Source organism: Dermochelys coriacea, chromosome 6 (assembly GCF_009764565.3).
Source record: "Dermochelys coriacea isolate rDerCor1 chromosome 6, rDerCor1.pri.v4, whole genome shotgun sequence".
Classification (NCBI taxonomy): Eukaryota; Metazoa; Chordata; order Testudines; family Dermochelyidae; genus Dermochelys; species Dermochelys coriacea.
Window position 1 is genome coordinate 7,005,001 of NC_050073.1, and position 24,085 is coordinate 7,029,085.

The 24,085-nt window shown below is 52.1% G+C and overlaps 1 protein-coding gene across 6 annotated transcripts in view; it reads right to left on the reverse strand.

The window, feature by feature from the left end:
* Positions 1-24,085, reverse strand: part of SPTB (spectrin beta, erythrocytic) — a 141,449-nt gene that overhangs the window by 83,904 nt on the left and 33,460 nt on the right. For 4 of the 6 annotated variants that reach the window (XM_043516033.1, XM_043516032.1, XM_038405961.2 and 1 more), the window contains exons 2-8: positions 13,527-13,724; positions 6,997-7,148; positions 5,474-5,647; positions 4,075-4,166; positions 3,442-3,522; positions 2,924-3,039; positions 1,883-1,995 (exon numbers count right to left, since the gene is read on the reverse strand). In XM_043516033.1, coding sequence (XP_043371968.1) covers positions 1,883-1,995; positions 2,924-3,039; positions 3,442-3,522; positions 4,075-4,166; positions 5,474-5,647; positions 6,997-7,148; positions 13,527-13,674 — 876 coding nt within the window. In that variant the 5' untranslated portion in view covers positions 13,675-13,724. Of the gene's footprint in view, positions 1-1,882; positions 1,996-2,923; positions 3,040-3,441; positions 3,523-4,074; positions 4,167-5,473; positions 5,648-6,996; positions 7,149-13,526; positions 13,729-19,767; positions 20,044-20,190; positions 20,377-24,085 lie in introns of those variants that run through there. The other 2 variants (XM_043516029.1, XM_043516031.1) reach the window with 2 other exon arrangements.

Consider the following 24,085-nt stretch of genomic DNA (forward strand, 5'->3'; position numbering starts at 1 on the left):
GACCTGGCCCTTTGAATTAAGGACTACACCAAAGAAGGGACCATGACATGTCTCTGATCTAAATTGGAGCAGGCCCGGGAGATCCCTGAGGAGGAGGTGCTGTGATACAGCTCTCCAGAGCTATGTTTTGGTAGGGTCTGCTTGGTTTCTGTAGCTTGTACATATTTTATATGTTTTCTGTGAACTTACATAATGGCTTTCAGCTCAATGAAGCCTGAAAAGAAGAAATGGAAGGTCATGGCACAAGAGAAGGCTCAAACCAAATGTGAAATTGCGGAATTGTTAACTATGGTTTGTAAGTAATCTGTCCTTTAAATCAGCTTCTCTACCCAATGACTGGAAGATAGCTAATGTAACGCCAATATTTAAAAAGGGCTCTAGAGGTGATCCCGGCAATTACAGACTGGTAAGTCTAACGTCAGTACCAGACAAATTAGTTGAAACAATAGTAAAGAATAAAATTGTCAGACACGTAGAAGAACATAAATTGTTGGGCAAAAGTCAACATGGTTTCTGTAAAGGGAGATCATGTCTTACTAATCTATTAGAGTTCTTGGAAGGGGTCAACAAACATGTGGACAAGGGAGTTCCAGTGGACATAGTGACCTTAGATTTCCAGAAAGCCTTTGACAAGGTCCCTCACCAAAGGCTCTAACGTAAATTAAGTTGTCTTGAGATAAGGGGGAAGATCCTTTCATGGATTGAGAACTGGTGAAAAGACAGGGAACAAAGGCTAGGAATAAATGGTAAATTTTCAGAATGGAGAGGGGTAACTAGTGGTGTTCCCCAAGGGTCAGTCCTAGGACCAATCCTATTCAACTTATTCATAAATGATCTGGAGAAAGGGGTAAACAGTGAGGGGGCAAAGTCTGCAGACGATACTAAACTGCTCAAGATAGTTAAGACCAAAGCAGACTGTGAAGAACTTCAAAAAGATCTCACAAAACTAAGTGATTGGGCAACAAAATGGCAAATGAAATTTAATGTGGATAAATGTAAAATAATGCACATCGGAAAAAATAACCCCAACTATACATACAATATGATGGGGGCTAATTTAGCTACAACTAATCAGGAAAGAGATCTTGGAGTCATTGTGGATAGTTCTCTGAAGATGTCCACGCAGTGTGCAGCGGCAGTCAAAAAAGCGAACAGGATGTTAGGAATCATTAAGAAAGGGATACAGAATAAGACGGAGAATATCTTATTGCCCCCTTATATAAATCCATGGTACACCCACATCTTGAATACAGCGTACAGATGTGGTCTCCTCATCTCAAAAAAGATATACTGGCATTAGAAAAGGTTCAGAGCAAGGCAACTAAAATGATTACGGGTTTGGAACAGGTTCCATATGAGGAGAAATTAAAGAGACTAGGACTTTTCAGCTTGGAAAAGAGGAGACTAAGGGGATATGATAGAGGTATATAAAATCATGAGTGCTGTGGAGAAAGTGAATAAGGAAAAGTTAATTACTTGTTCCCATAATATAAGAACTAGGGGCCACCAAATGAAATTAATGGGCAGCAGATTTAAAACAAATAAAAGGAAGTTCTTCACACAGTGCACAGTCAGCCTGTGGAACTCCTTGCCTGAGGAGGTTGTGAAGGCTAGGACTATAACAGGGTTTAAAAGAGAACTGGATAAATTCATGGAGGTTAAGTCCATTAATGGCTATTAGCCAGGATGGATAAGGAATGGAGTCCCTAGCCTCCGATTGTCAGAGGGTGGAGACGGATGGCAGGAGAAAGATCACTTGATCATTACCTCTGGGGCACCTGGCATTGGCCACTGTCTGCAGACAGGATACTGGGCTGGATGGACTTTTGGTCTGACCCATTATGGCCGAACTTATGTTCTTATGTAAGGGCTCCGAGCTCACCTTGCCAACCCGTTTCCCTTCCACCGCCAGAACCTTCATCTTGGAGAAGTAGTGGTAAAACGCCACCACATAGGTGATGATGGATTTCTCATCGGGGTTCTCCGTGAAGACATCTGCACAGCAGAGAAGGCAAGAAAGCAGTGAAGGACTCTGGGACAAAAGTGCTGGTTTGAAATCGTGAGCAGTAGCCTTTTGATGCACCAATACAGAGCCCTAACACTTAACCGTCATCCCCAATCGCGTGTGCCTGAGCATCCCGCTGGGATGGATTCACCCACATGCGATGGCCGATGCAAAGCAAGTTAAAACAACCCTTAGAACATGCCATGGCACAGCATCTGAAAGAGGCCCGTTTTCAAAAGCAAAACCTCCCTCAAAAACACTGCTGCAAGGTCTCCTTTCCCTGAAACCCGGGATTGTGGTAAACATGAAATTCCTGCCATTGTTCTGATAAAAGATTTCACCAAAAGTGATCCTTTCTGGGAAGCCCATTGATTTTGTCTTGGGTTTACACTTATTCTAAAAAGGCCAAGCGGGAAACTTACAGTGCACCGGTAGGCTGCAGCTTTTAAAAGAAGCACTCGTGCCCTGTGCAGAACATTCATACAAAGATTACAAACTAACAACGGCACCCGGCTCTTGTCTAACACATGTCCTCTGTAGAGCTCAAAGCGCCTTCCAAAGGCGGGCAGGAGCATCAGCCCCATTTTTTTACAAATGGGGAAACCGAGGCCCAGCGGGGCCATGACTTGCCCCAGGTCACCCACTAGTCCCAGGAATAAAACCCAAAGACCCAGTCCAGTGTTCTACCCACTAGGCCACACTTCCTCCCTAACATGATAGAAACGTGCAGACAGAGGACGGTGCACTTGACACATAACTAAGGCATCGTTTCATTTTTAAAGTGACCTTTAATATTTGGCACTAAGCTGTGCCATGCAGCTCTGACCCTGTGTGAGGGCAGGGTGAGACAGAGGCGAGTGCATTGCAGTAACCTTGGGGGGTGGGAGGGGGTGTACATGGGAGCCAAGGGGCCCTTACCTTCCGGGTCGAGGAGCTGGGTGATGCCCAGCTGCCGCTCTGCCACGCTGAAGGCATGCTCCAAGTTGTGCCGGGCGTTCGAATGCTCCAGGTTCTTAAAGTCGATCAAGTCGGGCCTGATAGTGCAGAGGAACTTTAAGGTCTACACTAGGTGAGCAGAATGAAACGACGTGTGACAGGCACTTTCAAATCTGACAGCCTAGCAGCTCTCTGGGTCCTTCTCCAGCCTGCAGCACTGCAGTCTCTGGGTGCCTCACAGTCCCTAACACGACTCCTTGGCAGCAGGACAGGGCTATTATCCCCGGGGGGCAGAAGGGAAACTGAGGCACAGGGCCTAAATGACTTGCTCGAGGTCACCCAGCAAATGTGGGGCAAAGCAGGGAACTGAATCCTGGTCTCTCAAGTCCCAGTGCAGTGCGCAAACCACTGGGCCATCCTAGCCCCGGAGCCACCCTAATGACGGGGAAAGGGGTTGGTGAGGGGAGAGCAGCTAGCTAGGGTGGTGACAGGGCTCTTACCTGTGCTTGTGGATCAGGGCATTGAAGGCCAGGCCATCCTTCCAGCTGGAGGTGAAGTTGGTCACATTAACGTGGGGATAGCTGCACGACAAAGAGGAAACACGGCGTCACCCTCCGGCCTAAGCACTGCGCTGGGTGTGGCTCCTAGAAAGGCAGGTCTAGATGGGTGTTTGGCTTGCCCCCCCGTGCTGTATGGACGCACAGGCTGTGGGAAGCAGGGCCAGAGTCTGTCTCAGATAAGTGCATGGAAATGCAGAAGAATCTACCAAAGCAAAGGGGAGCCAAGAGCCTGAATCCCAGAGGGGGCCACATGGGAGATCTCAGCCTTACCATGTTTTTCAGCTCTAGACCCAGATACCATGTACTTCTTACGCTGCCAGGAACTTCTTGGAAGGCCAGACACGCCTAGCAAGCCAGAGGGCCACTAGACTATTCGAGACACGTATACCCCCCCTGCTGGTGCCAATGGGATTCGTGTGCCCATTAGATTGTAGGAACTCCAGATGCTGTTCTGATTCAGCAGCCTGGACTGGAAAACGCTGGATCCTGTAAGCCAGACTCGTGTGGCCGGTCTGCTTCTGTTGATGCTGGGATGGGGACAGTTGTTAGCTCCTAGCATTAGCTGGCTCGTACCCCGCGGTCTTCATCTGACACCAGAGCAGCAGTGCTTCCTTGGCAGAGCGCGTCTCGCGGCCTTCCGGAGTCTGCACGATGATGTCTTCGATCTGAGAGAAGAACAAAAAGCATTCCACAATGAACCCGAGCCTACCGCCGGGATGCGGCACAGGGGCTTCCCCCAAGGGAGGAGCTGTCTAGCCGTCTTAGGTTCATATGTGCCCAGCTACTCGGGAGATCCTGGGATCTGAAATCGCCAGGAAAGGCCGGCAGAGGCAGAAGGCTTTTGTGTCCCGAGCACCCCAGAGCTGGGAAGCCAGCTCTCCCTTCTGCCTGGCACCCATTACAGGCAGCACTTTCTGTCTGCCTCCCGCCCGCCCTCCCTGCTCCTCAAGGGCTCTACCAGGGCTCTGCCCCGGGAGCAGCTCAGCAAGCAGATGGCGACTCAGCCTGGCCCCCTGCGCCAGCCCCACACCGGGTGCAGAGCACGCCCCTGCTGTGCCGGCCCGGGGGCAGCCCTGGGCAGCAATTTCCTAACAAAACAATTGGAATTTTTTGTAAAAAAAATGCTGATCCAGCAAAACTGAACCATCTTGCAGGGACGGGCTGGAGGGAGGCGACAAATTTCTCAACTCAAAAACACATTTAAGAAAAGAAAAACAGTCTGGAAAACAGCTGAATGGTCCCATTTCGACATTTGAGAGGTTTCGGATTTGTGGCTCGAAAGGACGTTTTGTTTGGAAACTCAAAGCTAGTGACAGGGCACAAAACCTTTCTGTTTCACTGAAAACGGTCCAAGTGGAAACAAAACGTGTTGATGGTTTTGGTTCAGGCCCATGTTTTGGCTTTTCGGTTTGCGAAAATTGTCAAAATTTGGACTTTTTGCCCTGATTTGGGATGGGAAAAGTTCCTGAAATTTCAAAAGGTTTCACAGGATGGGAGATGAGGTTCCTTACCAGCAGGGGCGCCAGTACAGGCCCCCCCCCCACGCACTTTTTACCAGCCGAAAGGGCGAGCAAGGGGTGTGTGTGTGGAGATGAATGAGTAGGAGGCGGGGCCTTGTGGGAAGGGGCGGCACCGGGGCGGGGCCTCAGGGGGACGGGGCAACATGAGGGTGGGGCCATGTTTCAGGTGCCAGTGGCCCCGCCACTTTTAGGAAGCTTCCACAGCTCCTGCCTCCCAGCTGCCCTCCCTCCCACTCGTGTCCATCTACAAGGGACGGGCAGGGGGAGGCCGTTCTGCGAAGGCCACTTCCCTCTCTGAAACGGGGAGCTGGCACAAGGGAGTAAACAGGTGCCTAGCGCCCCTCATTCTGTGCCCCCGGCTCCCTGCACACAGCACAGCCTGGCCGCCGAAAGCTATAGCCGGGGATGTGCCCACGGCCCCACTCCCCGGCTGGGCTCAGAGCCAGGTCTACCTGGAAGCGGAGGATGATGGTCCAGATGAGGCCCAGCACCAGTCGGTGGTTGCCGTCCACAATGTCGTGGGAGCCCATGTTCTCCAGGTGCACGTGCTTCTCCTTGAGGAACTGCAGCGCCTTGTCCACGTTCTCCAGGCAGTGGATGCGCATCCGCCCCTTGGTGGGCTTGGGCTGGGGGATGACAGATGATGAGCCAGTCACCCAGGGCGTGCGCAGCCACCAGGCCTGGTGCAACGGTGCCCCCCAGCTGGCTGGAGCACACAGACGCCAGTGTGATACAGAGCCTAGAAACTAACCCGGATGGGCAGAGGAAACAGGCTGGCGCAGCCCTCCCTGCCCCGTTCCCGTCAGAACTCACCCTTCCCAGGTGGCTGGGAGAATGTCTTGCACCCACGCATCACCCCTGGCCTCGGTCACCCCCTTCCCTGCAGCCTGGAGCCCTCCCCCGCCATCCTCGTATGCACCTCAGACTTTGAACAAAGGGATTCAGCCCAGATCTATAGGGGCTTCTGCCTATGGACAGTGGGCCTGATCCTGGTTGAGGAGATGCGGCCAGCCACACCGCTGGTGCAAAGCAGCACCCACCCCAGCCCTGAGGAAGGATCCTGGATGGGGCAGAGCACTCAGCTCAACCCCCCCGCCAGTTCAGATGGTGATGTATGGGAGGGGCCTGCGCCCAGACTCCTCTGCCCTCTGGCTATCCCACCAGGGACAAATACTGGCAGCCGGAGTTGGCTCAAGCAGTCTTTGGGGCCAAACCAGCATGGAGCCACATGTGGGGCCGCGCAAGGGGCCACTCCGCCACCTTCCTCTGTAGCTGCAGCAGGGACTCCGGCCCAGAGAGTTTAAAGCAGCGAGCCCGGCGCTGGAAGTTGCAGCCGGGCCAGGGCTGGGCACACACAGCCCAGGAGAGAATGTTTTCCAGGGCATGTTCACATACACCGACCACCTGCACTCCTGCTCGTCACTCCTTGGCTGCTCTGCTCAGGCTGCTCGCAAGGAGCCAGCTTGAGGGTGGCTTTTGTGGGGCAGGCATTTGTCCATGGATCCCCGGGTGGAGAACCCTCCCCACCCCATCTCTCAGAGGTCATGGAACGCTCCACCATTGACAGATGGAGCCGCTGGTCGCTTCCACCCAGGGCTAGATTCCCACAGACAGGGACTCCCATGATGCACTGCCTCCCCACCCCAAAACGGGAGACAAAGGTGCAACCTTGGGATGAAGTCCCACCGTGGACCCTGGAACATAGGAGAGAATGGGAGCGTGGGGCACCTGGACTACAACTTCCACATGGCACTGCGGCAGTGTTTCCGAATCCAAATATTTCTGCTTGTGGTTTTCCACTGAGATGTCGAAGTTCTCCGCAGCAAAGCAAAGCGTTTCCAGACCGGCTCCACTGCGCCCTCTGAGATGGCCACCTTTCAACACTGCCTCTTTCGACACCAGAGGAAAGGCACAGCACAGTAGGTGTGACCTGGGTCACACAGCCCAGCAGAGGGGAAGGAGGAACAGAACTCACCAGGGGCTCTCCCGAAAGCACTTCCAAGAGCTTGATCAGCATCCGCCCGTCTCGGAGGTCCATGTAGAGATCGGAAATGCGGCAGGTCATGCGAGCGAGGTGTGAGTTCACCCACTTGGTGAAGGTTTTCTTCTGCACGGCTTCCCGCTCATCTGCAATGGGAGAAAGGCCCACCGCCCCACTGCAGAGTCCCGCACCAGCACCCCAGAACAGGGAGCAGAGAAACAACTGCCTCGAGCCCCGCGGACCTGGGCCCTGGGTCAGGCATGCATTCCCATTCAGGAGAGCACATAGGCATGCGCTTTGCTTGAAGAACATGCTCAAAACCTATGCATGGAGCTTGTGCTTCAATGCTTCCCTGAACTGGGGCCATGATACACCACACTTCATAGATTCCTACATTCCAAGGCCAGAAGGGACCATTGTGATAATCTCATCAGACCTCCTGGATAACACAGGCCAGAGACCTGACCCCAAATAATCCCTAGAGCAGAGCTTTTAGCAAAACATCCAGTCTTGATTTAAACATTACCAGTAAAGGAGAATCCACCACAACCTTGGATAAATTGTTCCAGTACATTACCCTCACTGTTAAACATTTACCTTATTTCAGTCTGAATTTGTCTCGTTTGAACTTCCAGCCACTGAATCATGTTAGGTCTTTGTTTGGTAAATTGAAGAGCCCATTACCACATTTCTGTTCCTTGTTTAGTTACTTACAAGCAGTGAGCAAGTAACTGCTTAACCTTAGCAAGGAAATTTTTGATTTTTCTGTAGAAATTCAAATATCAAAAAATGCTGGCTAAAAACCAAAACATTCCAATTTTGTAAATGCAGCATGCTGCTTCCCAGGAGCAGTTGTTCAGGTACCCTGTCATCCAGGCTACCTGCTCAGACTACATCTCCCAAGATGCATGCTGGTCTCCCGTCAAGGAGAAGGAAAGTGATGCATCATGGGAGTCCCTGGCCATGATGCATTATGGGAGATGTAGTCCAGCTGGGAGCCCAGCCCACAGAAGAGAATGGGGACATGAGGCACCCAAACTACAAATCCTACAAGGCACCGTTGCAATGTTTCTGCATTAAAATATCTCAGGTTTTCAGCATTCAGTTTTCTGATGAAAAATGAACACTCTCCTTAGAAAGTAGAACTTTTTGCAAAAAAAAAAAAAAATCTTTATTCCAAAACACGACTTTCCATGAAAAAAGCAAAAAGAAAAGGAGTACCTGTGGCACCTTAGAGACCAACACATTTATTTGAGCATAAGCTTTTGTGAGCTACAGCTCACTTCATCGGATTCATTCAGTGGAAAATACAGTGGGGAGATTTATATACACAGAGAACATGAAACAATGGGTGTTACCATACACACTGTAACCAGAGTGATCACTTAAGGTGAGCTATTACCAGCAGGAGAGCTGGGTGGGGGGAGAACCTTTTGTAGTGATAATCAAGGTGGGCCATTTCCAGCAGTTGACAAGAACGTCTGGGGAACAGTGGGGGTTGGGGGGGGGAATATGGGAGACAGACCAGTCCTTGCTTACAGACAGCCCCCCAATCTGAAGCAAATACTCACCAGCAACCACACACCACACAACAGAACCACTAACCCAGGAACCTATCCTTGCAACAAAGCCCGTTGCCAACTCTGTCCACATATCTATTCAGGGGATACCATCATAGGGCCTAATCACATCAGCCACACTATCAGAGGCTCGTTCACCTGCGCATCTACCAATGTGATATATGCCATCATGTGCCAGCAATGCCCCTCTGCCATGTACATTGGCCAAACTGGACAGTCTCTACGTAAAAGAATGAATGGACACAAATCAGACGTCAAGAACTATAACATTCAAAAACCAGTTGGAGAACACTTCAATCTCTCTGGTCACTCGATCACAGACCTAAGAGTGGCTATACTTCAACAAAAAAGCTTCAAAAACAGACTCCAACGAGAGACTGCTGAATTGGAATTAATTTGCAAACTGGATACAATTAACTTAGGCTTGAATAGAGACTGGGAATGGATGAGTCATTACACAAAGTAAAACTATTTCCCCATGGTATTTCTCCCTCCCACCCCCTGTTCCTCTGATATTCTTGTTAACTGCTGGAATTAGCCTACCTGCTTGTCACCATGAAAGGTTTTCCTCCTTTCTCCCCCCCCCCCCCGCTGTTGGTGATGGCTTATCTTAAGTGATCACTCTTCTTACAGTGTGTATGATAAACCCATTGTTTCATGTTCTCTGTGTGTGTGTGTGTATATAAATCTCTCCTCTGTTTTTTCCACCAAATGCATCCGATGAAGTGAGCTGTAGCTCACGAAAGCTTATGCTCTAATAAATTTGTTAGTCTCTAAGGTGCCACAAGTACTCCTTTTCTTCATGGGGAAATAGTTTTACTTTGTGTAATGACCCATCCACTCCCAGTCTTTATTCAAGCCTAAGTTAATTGTATCCAGTTTGCAAATTAATTCCAATTCAGCAGTCTCTCGCTGGAGTCTGTTTTTGAAATTTTTTTGTTGAAGAATTGCCACTTTTAGGTCTATAATCGAGTGACCAAAGAGATTGAAGTGTTCTCCAACTGTTTTTTGAATGTTATAATTCTTGACGTCTGATTTGTGTCCATTTATTCTTTTAGGTAGAGACTGTCCAGTTTGACCAATGTACATGGCAGAGGGGCATTGCTGGCACATGATGGAAAAATTCCCATCTGCCCCAGTGTTTGTAGAGTGCCTAGTGCAATGGGACTGCAGTGCTGCCTGTGGCAATTTAATTTATTAGTAGTAGTATTAAACACAGTTAAGAATTCCCCCCCCTCCTCCCCCGTGGGCCCAGCACCTGGTGCAGTGCAGGGCTCCTTCCTGCACTGGATTTGGTTTCTCTGACGCTCCGTTGAGGCTGCAGCTTAGCCAGTCAGAACCTCATGGCGAGTGTGTACCTGTGTCTCTACCCCCCTTCTTCTCCATGCACCCCGCTGCATTTGCACTGCACCCAGCTCTGGGGTGTGCCAGTCCCAGGGAGCGCTTTCTGGCTGCGGTGGGGAAGTGCATTTTGCCTTTCCAGCTGGCCGCGCTCTTTCCGCCTTCAACAGTCTCACTGGTCCTTAGCGACAGCGATGGGCTGCAGCACAAAGCCAGGAGGGGGGAGTGAGTAACAGCAGCACAGAGAGGCCGCCTTCTTTTCCCTTCCATTACTATTTTGATTAGTGCAGGGCCCGAGGTGGCCTGGGGGACCAAGCTTCCAGTCCACTGGCTGCTGCATTAACAGACTGAAAGACACGCAGGCAGCCAGCCTCGCTGGCGGGCTCACTCCATCCTTCCCTGCTAAGAAAATGCTGTTGAGGGAGGGGTTTTCCCCTCCTCCACTTGGCCCCACACATTAAAACGAAAGCGCCAGCAGGGCCCAGGGCTGCGGTGACCAATGCCGCACGCAGAGAGGGCATCCCTGCAGCGGGAAACAGAGTTACATGGAGTTTCTGGGAAACAAAGTTACACGCAGATGCTGTGCCAGGGTGGCTGGTTCCTTCATGGGCCAGGGGGCCTAGGGACACCCGGCCCTGTGCAGTTAGTCCTGCCCCACCCCTCCTGCCTTGGGGTGGCACTTACAAGGAGCTCCTGTGGGAGCTAGTACTGGTCCAACTGGGCGTGCTGGGCCGGACAGCGGCAGCTGGGCTGAGCTAACAGCTGCAGGCAGTAAAGAAACGGTGGGACCTGGACTGCAACTTGGGGCTCTTGACTCAAGAAAAGAGACACTGAGCTGGGGTTGGGCCCTGGAGGGCCAGTGTGTGTGAGACCTAACTGGAACACTCCCCTCCTGGGGTGCAGTTTCATTATCATGCCTGTGATGTGGCGCTCTCCCCTAAGCAAACAGGGAAACTGAGGCAGGGCACTGCAAAGCCGAAAGGGGGTGCTTGGGAGGGGGCCACCCTCCCAAGGTTGCTTCTCCTGAGCCACAGCGGCAGACGGGAGCCTGGTACATTGGAAGAACAAAATTAAACTATTTTATATATTTTATATATTATTTTATAAAATAATTCATCAGTTTAAAGAATTTCCACCATGAACAGGTGTGAAGGCAGGTGGTGAGGGGTGGGAGGGTAGTGGGAGCCCTGAGCTGGGAAAAGTGTCAAGGAAGTGGTTCTCATCAGCCACCATCAGGGCTTCAGGGTGTCAGGCTCCCTCCAGGCAGGGCCAGGAAACCAGCGCACTGGTCATTTCCCACGTGTGAATTGCAGTTGGATGCAGGTGCCAGGCGGCTCCTGACGCACCTTATCTAATTGCTCTGCAGCGGGAGACGTGTCGTGTTGGATACTCCCCTCCAAAGGCTTTGCGCCGCTTGTGTGGGCCTGGCAGGGGGCTGCTGTGTGGTGACAAGGTGGCAGATGGGCACTCAGCCACACCAATTCTCCACAGGCACAGAGCCCCCTACAGGCATCCTGCCAGTGGCATAGCTTAGAGCACCCCCTTAGATACTCTAAACTCTGGGGCCTGGCAGTGCAGGAGCAGAGTGCTATGGCTGACTGCCTGGTGACTCTCCTCCCTCCTCTGAGCCCTGGAAGAGTGGGCAATTCCCTGCACAGAACAGAGGTCTTAGATTTGGGATGCAGGTTGTCGTCAGGGCTCTGCATCTCTCCCTGAGACAGCAACAGCAGGGTGCAAAGGGATTCCAGGAAACACAGATGCCTGACCCAGGCTCCTAGTAGCTGAGGGAGGGGAGAAATGCTTTTCTGAGTCTCTGTTTATAAATGTACAGTGAGCGCCATTCTTGGCTCTGTTGCTGGCCTGCTGGGTGACCTTGGGCTAGTCCCTTGCCTGCTTTGTGCCTCATTTTCCCCACTTGAGAAAGAGGGATAATGATCCCAATCTCCTTTGTCAGGTGCTTTGAGGTCTACTGATGAGATGTGCTAGATAAAGGCTAGGTTCATTATTAATGAGGCCTCCGGCAAGTCTCTGCATTGTTTGCCCAGTGCAGGTGCCCTGGACAGCTCAGCCAAGGCACCCAGGGAAAGCCAAAGGTCACAACAAAGGGCAGTCAGCATTTTTCCATTGAGGCTGGTTTTCAACAGACACCTGGGATCTTTGACTGAACGTTTTTCGAAAAGCATCAGCTCTCTGCAGAAAATGGCCAGGGTTTGTCCAGAAAACAGAAGCACCAAAATCAAAATGATTTGGGCCCAGAATTTGGGGGTTTCTGATGAAAGGTTGAAATTTTCAGTGGAGAGAGAAAAAAGGAAAAAAAACCTTGTCGTTTCTCACCAGCTTTACCCCTGATTCCCATTTCCTGACAGGACTGCGGGGTGGGCAACAGGCAGGGAGGGGTTAAATGGCTGGAGGGCAGAGGCAGCTAGGAGGAAGAGGCAAAAAGTGGCTGTGGGGTGGGGGAAATATTGGGAGGGGGACCTAGCTGTGTCCACAGGGGAGAGGAGGGGAGGGCTGGGCCGAGTCTTCATCTGGAAGATATAAAGGCCCAGAAAGGACAGAAGAACCTTGTCGGGTTTTGGCTTGTCTTGTGGTCAGCCCCAGTCCTGACTGGCCAGCCCTGATCTGGGATCTTCTCCGAACAATTCAGTGTCTATCTGGCCATGTGTCTGAGTTCACAGGCGCTGACTTGTATTTTCCTGGTGAGTTCTCCAGCCCTGCTCCACCCTGAGGCCCCGCCAGCTCAATCCTTTCTCCTGAGGCCCCGCCCTCGCTCCGCCTCTGTCCAACCCACTCCGCCCCCTTCCCTCCAAGAGCCTCCCACTCCCGCCATCTGCCAAACAGCTGATTGATGGGGCTGCTGAACAGCTGTGGTTAGTGGGTGCTCGGCACTTTTTTTTTTGCAGCACCCACAGAGTTGGCGCCTATGTCTGTGTTACTCCTAAGCCCCAGAGACCCAGGCAGATTCTTTGAGCCTTACAGACAGCTACGTGCCACCCCAGGAGGTTTCCAGCACCCTTAGGGCAGAGTTTAATTCAAACAGCCAATGATTGACCATCCAACCCCAGGGGTGGCATGTGCTCCACTTATTGAAGAGCTCCTAGGCCAGGGCTGGCCTTATCATGAGGCAAACTGAGGCAGCCACCTCAGGTGCCAGACTGTTGGGGGGGTGCCACTAGGACCTAGAATTTCAAAGTTTTGGCCCAAGCAAGGGGGCATGGGGGTGTCATTTGAGCTCTCCGCCGCAGGTGCCAAAATGTTGTGGGCCAGCCCCGTCCCAGGCCCCCAGAGTTCTTCTACCCAAGGGAAACCTTGATTGTCCCCTGTGCTGGGCTCAGGGATCTGTTCTACTGCACCCCGCCCAGACCCCGTCCGCTATGTTATTGGGGCCCTGACTCAGCAAAGCATCCTCTCACCAGCAAAGCACGTGCTTAGTTTTTAAGTCAATGGGACTACTCAAAGTTAAGCCCATGCATAAGTGTTTTCCTGAATCAGGGTCTGTGAAGGTTCAGCAAAGAAGAGGCCCAGAAGGGCTCCATTCAGGAGGTGCTGCGCCCCCGAGGGGACACGGTGCTGCCCAGCACCCTGAGGAGTTAAGCATGGTACCTGCCAGAGCTTTGATGCGGGATCTCTCGAAGAGCCTTGCAGAGCTGTTGTCATTGTCCAGCTCATCGTCTGAGGCTTCCCAGCGCGCGTTGATCCGGCTGTACTGCTGCTGAATCTCCAAGTGATCGTAGTCAGGGGTGGAGGTCATGTTCTGGGCCTGCCACAGCTGCTCTGGCTTTGGTTACCGGGAAAGGGCCCCTGCAGGAAAGCACATGGGAGCGTCAGCATCTCCCTGGGACACTCGGGGGAAACTGACGAGCCGCCTCCCACGCAACCGGCTCATTCAGGGGAGACACGCGCCGTGATGGCCACTGGCACCAATTTCTGCCCCAAGCTCTGGCACTTCATGAAATATTGTAGCAGCCCCAGCAGTAGGACAGCCCGGCCGAGCTGAAGGCACCCGAGCCACTGTGCCCAATAGGTGGAGACGTAACTCATAAGAAGTCCCATCTGCTTGTGCCTACAGTTCTGCGGAGACTCACGCTGGGACAACGCTTAACGCTTGTATCACAAGTCATGCCAATAGCCCGTCACTGAACTGAGTGAAAGTGACGCAGCACTGCCTGTCCAACTGGAGAAATGCGTGTTAGGAATATTATCCGGACACTAAGGCCTTGATTCAGAAAAGCGCTTGAATACATACTCGGGGTTGCCGATCCTCACTGTATATTGAGGCCACAACTTCAGGAGTCCTGTGAGAAGGCAAGAATTTCACCTTTAACTTTTTTTAAAGTATATTTCTAGCTCTCCTGGTTGCAGAGAAAAGCTGTAAAACATGACCTAAAGAATTACTTGGTTAAAATCTCCAGATTTTGTAAACCCATCTCACACTATTCCGGGCCTGATTCGTGATTTTTGAAAGCTTCAGGTTGGCAACCCAGTTGCTTCACTTCAGGTAAGTGCTTAAATTCCACTAATTTTAATAAGACAAGCATAGGTTTGATTTTAAGCCTGTGCTTAAATGCTCTCTTGAATCAGGGCCTACATCACCCTAGCAGTACAGCTAAAGGAGCAGTGGTAAACACCGTGCCACCTTCAAAACACCACTTGCATTTGTACATCACTGTGTTATCCCAGCTGGCTAGAAAGCCTGGCCTCAGGGAAATTTCAATATTGTTTTGTCCTGAATCAGGAGGAAAAGTTGACATATCAAAACAATGGAAAGTTCAAAAAAAAGTTCGGTGTAAAATGTTTCGTGTCTGCACTACGGATCAGCATATTTCGGCTTGGTTCTGTGAGAATCAGCGCTCACTGAGCTGCCGCAGTGCCTCATGGGAGATGTAGTCCAGCCAGGCCCATAGAGGAGAGTGAAGGCATGAGGCACCGAACTACAACTCCCTTGAGGCCACACAGGAGCTCAGGCAGACATGGATTAATGTCGAATTGACCCAAACTGAAAAATTTTCTTTAGGTTTCTTTTTTCCACAGTGGGAAAAAAAATCAAAAATTTTTGGTAAAATTTGAAAAAATTCCCCCCAAAATTGGTAAAAATCCATAAAAATTTGGTAAAATTCCATAAATTTTTTACGAAAAGTGCATTTTCCATGGAAAAAACATTTTATGAAACATTCCCGACCAGGTTGGCAGCTCCCTCAGAAAGTCCCTGTGAAACAGAAAGAGAGTTACAGGAAACAGCTTTCATTTTTTACAGAAGCCAAGACCCTGCTGGTGTGACTGTCCCAGTCCTGCGCCCTCCCTGAAGCCTGGCTAGATACCTGCAGAATGGGCAGTTGTCCTACACCAAAAAGTCACTCACTCACTTGTTACCTTCCATAACAAGCCTGCCCTGGCCAAAGGCGTTTTGTTTGCAAAGACAAGGACTAATCTCTTTCTCTTATAGGAAACCCAAAGGGGGAAGAGGCCAGGGAGAGAGGTCATCCCATAGCGGGCAACAGGCAGGGTGTCCCACCCCCAGGAGATCCAGGGATGCACTTTGCTTTCCATGGAAGTGCAGCCTCCTGTGGGGTAAAACATGTCCACTGTTTAACAGCGTGCAGCAACGCTTCAAAGGCAGGGAGTAAAGACCAATCCCAGGGACAGTGGCTGCACCTAAAAACGAACCATCAAGCACAAGGACACCTCCCTGTCGGTGTCAGATGGTCACGCATGAGGCAGGACTGCCAGGTGGCAGCACACACTTTGACTCTCCAAAACACACTGCGGTGCCAGTGGAACTGAAGCAGAAATCGCACCATTTGGGTGGAGATTTTGAATGTGTCAAACTGGCTGCCACGTCTGGCCAGGCTAGATTTTGATTAACACTGGAAGACGGCCCAGTTCTCGCTGCCAACGAAACCCCAAGCAAGGAGCTGCAAAAAAAAGCAGCCTAACTTTAGAGAGCAAGGGCCACTGTATCCCCAGCCCCAAACTGGGCTCGGCAGCCCAGTGAGAGCTTTGGACAAGAATGCAGGAGGCCTGGATTCTAGTCCCCTATCTCTGCCACTGCCTTTCTGGGTGAGCCTGCGCAAGTTATTTCTCTACCGCCCCCTGCCTCAGTTTCCCCATCTACCCAGGGGAGATAATGATACGTGGTAAAGTGCTTTGAGAGCAAGAGAAGACAAGAACTAGGTGAGAGTTGACGCAGGGTCTCCCATGTCCCTGAAGAGTTTCCCAACCACTGGGCTAGGTGGGGGTGGGATGTGAAACGCTATGCTGCTCCTGAGAAACCTTCCCCATCCAAATGTGATCGCAACTGCTCTGTTCCTATGCTAAGGTCTCATTTCAACAAATCAACATTTTCCAATGGAAAAAACACTTTGTTGAAAAGGTCCTGCCTGGCTCCGCTCCCTGCCCGCCGTGTATGGAGACGGGCGAGGGCACAGAACGGGAGAGCTGCAACCCAAGGAGCAGTCTCTCTCCAGGGCACCCCGCCCAACGAAAGCACCTGGCATGTGTCTATCATGGCCCCTTCGGGCAGACAGTGGATGGATTGACGGAGTTGGGTGGTCAAGCTCTGTCCATTAAAGACGGTGGAGTTGCGCCAGCAGAGAGCTCAGCCGGAGGGGTTTGAATGGGGAGTGCCTTCAAAGAGTCTACGTTTAATCTGCTAAGGAGGATTTGGTGTCTCATGCAGCTTGGAAAGAGCTCGTCTGGCACTGGCTCATTGGGAGTGTGGCCAAGCTCCGGGGGCACAGCTGAGCCGCCGTCTCTGGTGTTACGGGAAAAGATGAATATATCAGCCTCCCAGACTGGAAGCCGCCAGGGACCACAGTTCCCACTATGTATGGATCCACTACCCCAGACCTCAGGGTCCCCTGTGTGCAATGCCCATTTCATAGCTGCTACCAGGCTCTGCCTTGTTTGTTTGCCCAGAGTCCCCTGTGTTGTTCTCTGGGGTTAGGCACGTCCGTGCTGCTGTTTTGTTTCCCCTCCAAAGAGGAGATCCTGCCTGAGCTGTCCCAGCTCTGCGTTCCCACCCCTGGCTAGAGCAGCCTGAGTGCTGTGGCAGGGGACGCAGGCAGCTTGCTGAAGGATGCGCACATGGAAAGGAGGCAGGGCTGATGGGGGGTGCCCAGATGCTCGGGTTTCAGTACAGGCTGGGGCTGGCTTTTGATGGGCACCTCGGTACAGATGGCTTAGTGCCTTTGGGGCGTCTGTGGCCCCAACCTGCTGCCAGTTCCCTGGACGGCCAACCCCAGCAGAACGCTCTGGGGCAGTCCCCACCAGGTTCCCCTGCTCACAGCACCCAGCTCAGGACAGCCCACGCTCCTGTGCTAACTGGACGGCTCCCAGGACTGCGGGGGGAGAGGGCAGTTTCCGCTGTTCAGACATGGGTCAGGAGACGTTAGCGTCTAGCTGAATGGATTTTCCCCCTACTGCCAGCTGCCACAGTGCCCACAGGCCTGGGGCAGCATCCAAGTCCCCATACACCTAGGAACCCCTTCAAATGCCCCTTCCCACCCACCCCCGCTTCTGCCTCTTCCCCTCACTCATCTTGCGCTGATTTAAGTTGTGGCATTTCCACTGCCAGTGATGCGCGGCAGGGAATATGTTGTGTGACTGCAAAGCGCCACCTGACTTTACTGCACTATATAGAAATACTTACTCCCAGTCAGGGGGCCTCTGGGGGACAGGTGCCACATCCAACTGAACCCCAGCCACGGTTGATAATGGGTCTGACAAAGAAGAACCACAACAGCTAGTCCATCACTGATGGCAGTGCTACGCCATGAAATCAGACGCTGCACCAGGACGAGCCTTTTCAGCCTCGTCATCATGAGGAAAACAAAGCAGTGTCCTTACCTTGCCACTAACCCCAGGGAAGTCCTAGTGTAGACACAGGCAGCTGGGAGTCTTCCCATGAGTTAGCATATGGAGGTAAGACCCTGGGCTCTCCCACAGGCCCCCTGGGCCTGCTGTGGCGTGTGAAAGCTCAGATACCCCTTGCCCTTTGCTGGGTCTGCCCCTGGTGTCGATTACGTTGTGTTGGTGAACGTACCGTCGTTATTCCTAGGCAAGGGCGAGGCGAGAAGAGGTTTGCCAGTTCAGCTGTACGGGGGGGTTCTACCGGCAAACCCACCCGGGCTCAGCTTACCCTGAGAAAAGAGGGAGCGTGCCAGAGTAGTTCCTACCGGTTCCCTGAGCCAAATAAGTGCATCTGCAAAAGCACTTTTCTGTCAGTGTAACTGTGTCTGCATCAGGGCTTTAACCCTGCACGGAATCCCCCAGGACCGACACTGCTACGCCAGCAGTGTTCCTAGTGTGACAGCTCCAGCACATGTCCTGTCCCGGCGGTTCCTTGCCCAATGGTTTTCACCACAAAGCGAGGCTAACGGAGGGTTCGCTGAGCTGAGGAAGAGCCGGGGCTGAAACGGAGCGGAAGGATCTCGCGTGGGGACGAGGGTTGGCTAAGCAAGTCTGGATTTCAGGGGCTTTCTGAGGTTCAGCCTATCACTAGTTACCAGGTCAAACTGCTGTGGCCTGTAGATCTGTTTTCTATGCGGGACCATTCCCTGGCCCCATCCGCCTGCCCCATGTGCAGCCATTGATAGCAACGGGGCTTGAGTAGACATTTAGCTGGTGTAACACACACCATGCACAATACTATTAATTATTAGCGTTACAATAGCACCTAGGGGCCCCAAAGCAGATCAGGGCCCTGTTGTAGCAGATGCTGCACAGACACACAGCAAGAGACAGGCCCTGCCCCAGCTCAGATCCGGGCCCCCTTGTGCTGGGCGGTGCACAGACACACAGGGAGAGACAGGCCCTGCTCCAGCTGAGATCAGGGCCCCATGGGGCTAGGCACTGCCCAGACACACAGCAAGGGAGAGGCCCTGCACCAGGTGAGATTGCACAGACACACAGGGAGAGACAGGCCCTGCCCCAGCTGAGATCAGGGTTCCATGGTGCCAGGTGCTGCACAGACACACAGTGAGAGATAGGCCCTGCCCCAGCTGAGATCAGGGTTCCATGGTGCCAGGTGCTGCACAGACACACAGTGAGAGATAGGCCCTGCCCCAGCTGAGATCAGGGTTCCGTGGTGCCAGGCGCTGCCCAGACACACAGCAAGAGACAGTTTCTGCTCTGAAGAGTTTGCAGTCTAAATACACAGGGAAAGGAAACGTCCAAGAGCAGATCGGTGGCACAGCCAGGAACCATACCCAGGTCCCCAGACTCCCAGCCCAGGGGCCTGCCGATGAGAATACTGACTCACTGACTGCACTGTGGGACATTCCATTTCCTTAACACCATGCAGCTGGACTCCCCCATGGGCCCAGACCTGCATTGCTGTAAGCATGGCCGGATCCCAATAGATGTGCAGCAAAGTTTTAATGGACGCTTCCCTATGACAGGATTTCTTTTGGGAAGGAAGCACACCCGCCTGGCTCACTGGGCAAATCCCTCCTTCCTGGGAGCAGCAGCCTCACCTCCTTTCCAGGAGGTGTTTGCCTCTCCCATGCTGGCCTGGCTGCCGGCTGTGACGTGAGGGAATGCCGAGACAGCACACAGCTGACCCAGGAACGCGGCATGGTGCTGCGATCTCGCTCCCGTTCCATGCGAGGCATAGGGGAAGGGAAGGATGAGCAGGCCCTCTTACCCAGAACACCTGTGGGGCGTGCTTCGTGAAAGCCGCCTGCTCTAGCTCCCTGATCTGCATTCCTGATATCGTCCCCCCGCCCACTAGGAAGGGCCCTAAGAGCTTGTCTGCACTTCAGTTTGTTGTGGGTCAACCCGAGGTGTTTTGTGTTAAAGTGCCCTGCACCCACAAACAAAATATCTCCTTGCCGCTCACCTGGCCCAGATGATGGGCTGAAACCAGAGCAACCATGGGAATTATACACATGCATCTGACGAAGTGGGTATTCACCCATGAAAGCTTATGCTCCAATACGTCTGTTAGTCTATAAGGTGCCACAGGACTCTTTGCCGCTTTCATGGGAATTATAGAGGCTGATCCTGAATCTCCATAATTCCATGGCCTTCTGGTAGGAACGCATCCCACAGTGCATAGCACGAACAGTCCCCGAATGCATACAGACCAGCCGCTGAGCAATGCACCATGGGATGTCTGCTTAGTGCTCATTCTGAAAGAGGGGAGGAAACATGAAACTTGATGGCGGGAGTGCAATGCAGCATGTACAAACTGATTGTTATGGATCACTTAATGTGGGGGGGAAGGGGGGACGGGAGACCTTGCACCAAGTTAGAAGCGCAGACTTGCCTGCTTTGCCAGATAACGTACTGAAGGGCAGCTAGGAGGGAGAAGGGCCGATTGCAGATGGCACTGGCTGTGGAAGAGCCTTCTCGGTGCAATTGAAGACTCAGGTCGGGCACCCAAGCACTCCTCCGGTTCCCTTTTGGAAGCTGGCAGGCTGTTGAAAGCTGAAGCGGAGAGCGAAAGAACCATTTGTGGGTGTCATGCCGCAGGCGGCCCAGCACAGAGCTCCCAAGGCGTGGCCTGACAACATTATCATCCAGCGCACCGAACAGTGCAAGTGGCGGTATCACCCGGAGCAGCTGGAGCCAACCCACCGCTATTCTGAGTGCACGAAGCAAGCTCCCCAGGAGGCCTCCTCCTTGGTCTGGAATTAGGAAGAGTGCTTCCCAGCGTGCTTGGTGTAGAAATTCCCCTCTAAAAGTAGCACGGCTCCAAATAGCTTGGCATGGGCGATATCAGCCCCAGCTGTCCTGGGCGGGGGGAGGCGCCACATGTCCATGCGGGTCATTTGAAAGATTTAGGTCTGAACAGTTACTATCTATAACTGTCTGGAAGCAACCGTCAATTCAGAAAGGGTCGGGTGTCTCTAGCAGCGCCAGCGCTCATGGGCCCAGCGAGCCCCACCCAGGAGATTTAGGAAGATTAAAGTTATTCTTGCTAGAAAGAAAAGACATTCCAGGGGGAGAGAATCTCACCCTTTGGGGAAACAGCTGATGTCAAAGAATGTTCAGACTCCCAGCGGACAGAGGAACTGCAGGGGAAAGGGAGCCTGGCATTTTAATTTCCACTCAGCAAAGCCCTGTTTTCCAGCTTTGGCCACCAAGTATTTCCTAGTGGGGAGGGCAGAAGGGGAGCAGTACTTCATAGATCTTACGGGCAGAAAGGACCAGTGCGATCATATAGTTTGGCCTCCCCCGCAGCACAGAACCATCCCACACCTCTTCTCTGCTACAAGTCCCAGGTCCGGGTGAGACCATGTCTGCAATACTGAGTCCAGTTCTGGTCCCCCACTGTCGAGGCAGATGAATTCCAACAGGAAGCGGTGCAGAGAAGAAGCTAGGAGGGTGATCAGGGGAATGGAGGGCCGACTTTATGGGCGGAGACTGGAAGAACTGGGCATGTTTCACCTGGCAAGTGCAGGGGGAGAGGATTTGATTGCTGGGGGACACCAGGGAGGGTGAAGAGCTATTAAAGTTAACAGACAAAGTTGGAACAAGTAGAAATGGTGATAGACTGGCCAGCAGTGAGCTGGGGCTGGGAATGAGAAAAGATTTCCACCCATCAGAGGAAGGAGGTCCAAGAACAGCCTCCCAAGAGGAGCAGTGGGGGCAAAGACCCTGTAGATGGGGCTGGAGTGGTTTATTTACAGGATTTTAGGGCAGGGTGACCTGCAACAGCTGAGATGGGACTCAATGACCCAGGAGGGCGTCTATGTCTGATCGCACCAATACTCCTGCCAATCAGCGGTGACTGGGTGTAGCAGTTACTTAGCCTTGGCTGGAGAAGCAAAGCACAGGGACAGCCGCTGCTCTTTGCCTCCCCATCAGAGCTGCCAGAGCTCTGAGCCATCCCGAGGAATTAGACATAGACAGCCCCTGCCACTCGCTGTGCCATGCGCCCCTGGCACAGATATGCTAGCGTACACGGCCAACAGCCAGGCAGGACAAGGCACCGGAGGAGCACAGCTCAGAGCTGCATCCACACCGAGCACTGAGCCTTAGCTGGCAATGTGAAACGTCAGTGCCAACCAATCCAACTTCTCCTGTGGTTCAGGTCCTCAGCTGGCACAAATCGGAAAGAGGTGCCCCATAGAGCAACACTAATTTACACCAACTGGGGCCATTGTCTCCAATGCAGCTGCACTGATTTATACCAGCTGGGGACCTGGCCACACTGGCTCTAACAGAGCTATGGCCAATTGGCACCTGCTGGAGATTTGCCTAATTAACTCCAGTGGAGTGAGGGCCAACAAATAGCAGCTGGAGATCTGGTCTCCCGGCTCCGATGGAGCTTCAATTGACCGATACCAGCTGGGGATGTGTCCCTGCACCCAGATCCCTTCTGCCGGTCTCTGGAGCGCTATCTGAGGGATGTTACAGGAGAGAGGCCTTCGACTTGGCTCCACAGGACATTTTAATTAAAAAAATAGAACAATATAAAGTGACCGTGGCCCACAATAAATGTACTAAACCTGACTGAGAGGTCTTAACATGTCATTGTAAATGGGCAATCATCATCGAATGGGGGTGTCTCTAATGAGGACCAGCTGAGATCAGTTCCTTGCCCTTTGCTGTTTAGTAGTTTTATCAGTGATCTGGAAGTGAACCTGATCACTGACAAAGTTTGCAGGTGAGGCAAAGATATGGGGAGGGGTAAATAATGAAGAGGACAGGTCACTGATACAGAGAGATCGGGAGCACTTGGTAAACTGGGCTCAGGCAAACAATGTATGTTTCAATGCGGCTAAATGCAAATGTGTGCACCTAGGAACAAAGAATGTACATCATTCTTACAGGCTGGGGCACTCTACCCTGGGAAGCCAGGACTGAAAAAGACTTGTGGGTTGTGGGGGATAATCAGCTGATCATGAGCTCCTAGTGTGACTCTGTGGCCAAAATAGCTAATGCGATCCTGGGATGCATAAACAGGGGAATCTCAAGTAGGAGCAGAGAGATTATTGTACCTCTGTATTTGACACAGGTGTGACCGCTCCTGGAATCCTGTGTTCAGTTCTGGTGCCTACAACTCAAGAAGGATGTTGATAAATTGGAGATGGGTCAGAGAAGAGCCACGAGAATGATTAAAGAGGTAGAAAACATGCCTTGTAGTGAGAGACGTAAAGTGCTCAAGAGAAGGTTAAAGGGGTGACTTGATCCCAGTCTATACGTACCTACATGGGGAACCAGTATTTAATAATGGGCTCTTCAGTCTAGCAGAGAAAGGTCTAACAGGATCCCATGGCTGGAAGTTACAGCTAGACACATTCAGGCTGGAAGGAAGGGGAACATTTTTGACAGTGAGAGTAACGAGCCATTGGAACCATTTACCAAGGGTTGTGGTAGATTCTCCATCACTGACCATTTTTAAAATCAAGACTGGTTTGGTTTTCTACAAGTTCTGCTGCAGGAATGATTTGGGGAGAGGTCTCTGGCCTGTGTTCGGAGGCCAGACTAGATGATCACTGTTGTCCCTTTTTGGCCTTGAAATTGAAGAATCCCAACTCCCGCCCCCCTGCTCCAGACTCCGGAGAGCTCTACTGCTGATGGCCAGAAACAGGTTTTAAGAAGGAGAAAAAACAAGTGAAAGTCAACCCCATTTCCAAACGATCCAGCTGAAAACCTCCATAGTCCTTTATCTGGGACTGGCAGAGCTGTACGGCGCTCCTGGGTTATCTCCCAGCCCGTTCCACCCACACCTATGGGAATACCCTAATCAGAAATACCACCGCTGGCACTTGGCTCAGTATCACTTTGGAGCTTAGAAGCAGCAGCACTGGCTTAGGCTGCAGCCCTGCAGGCTGCGCGGTGCAAGCAGAGTCCAGGTGGGTAGGAGCGGGGCCTGGAGGGGGGACATACTGTGGGAGTGTGATTCACATCACATTAAAGTTAATTTCTACGGCGACAACAAAAATGCCCGTCACTTGAAAGCTGCTCAATCGTTTCACTGGTGGGATAACTTGACTGCCTTGCTGGGAGCTACGCGGTAGATCCTGCTGCCTTGTACACGTAAGACCCCACATGGCAGCCCACTACCTAGGCCTGTTTGCAATTCGAGTCACCTCTTCTTCGTCGATTTATGCAGCCCACTGCACAAGCCTCAAGGTACTTTGCAGCATTACAAAGTGTATGAATATTACAGGCAAAGACCCTCCCCTCCCAGCACAAATGCAATCTGACTT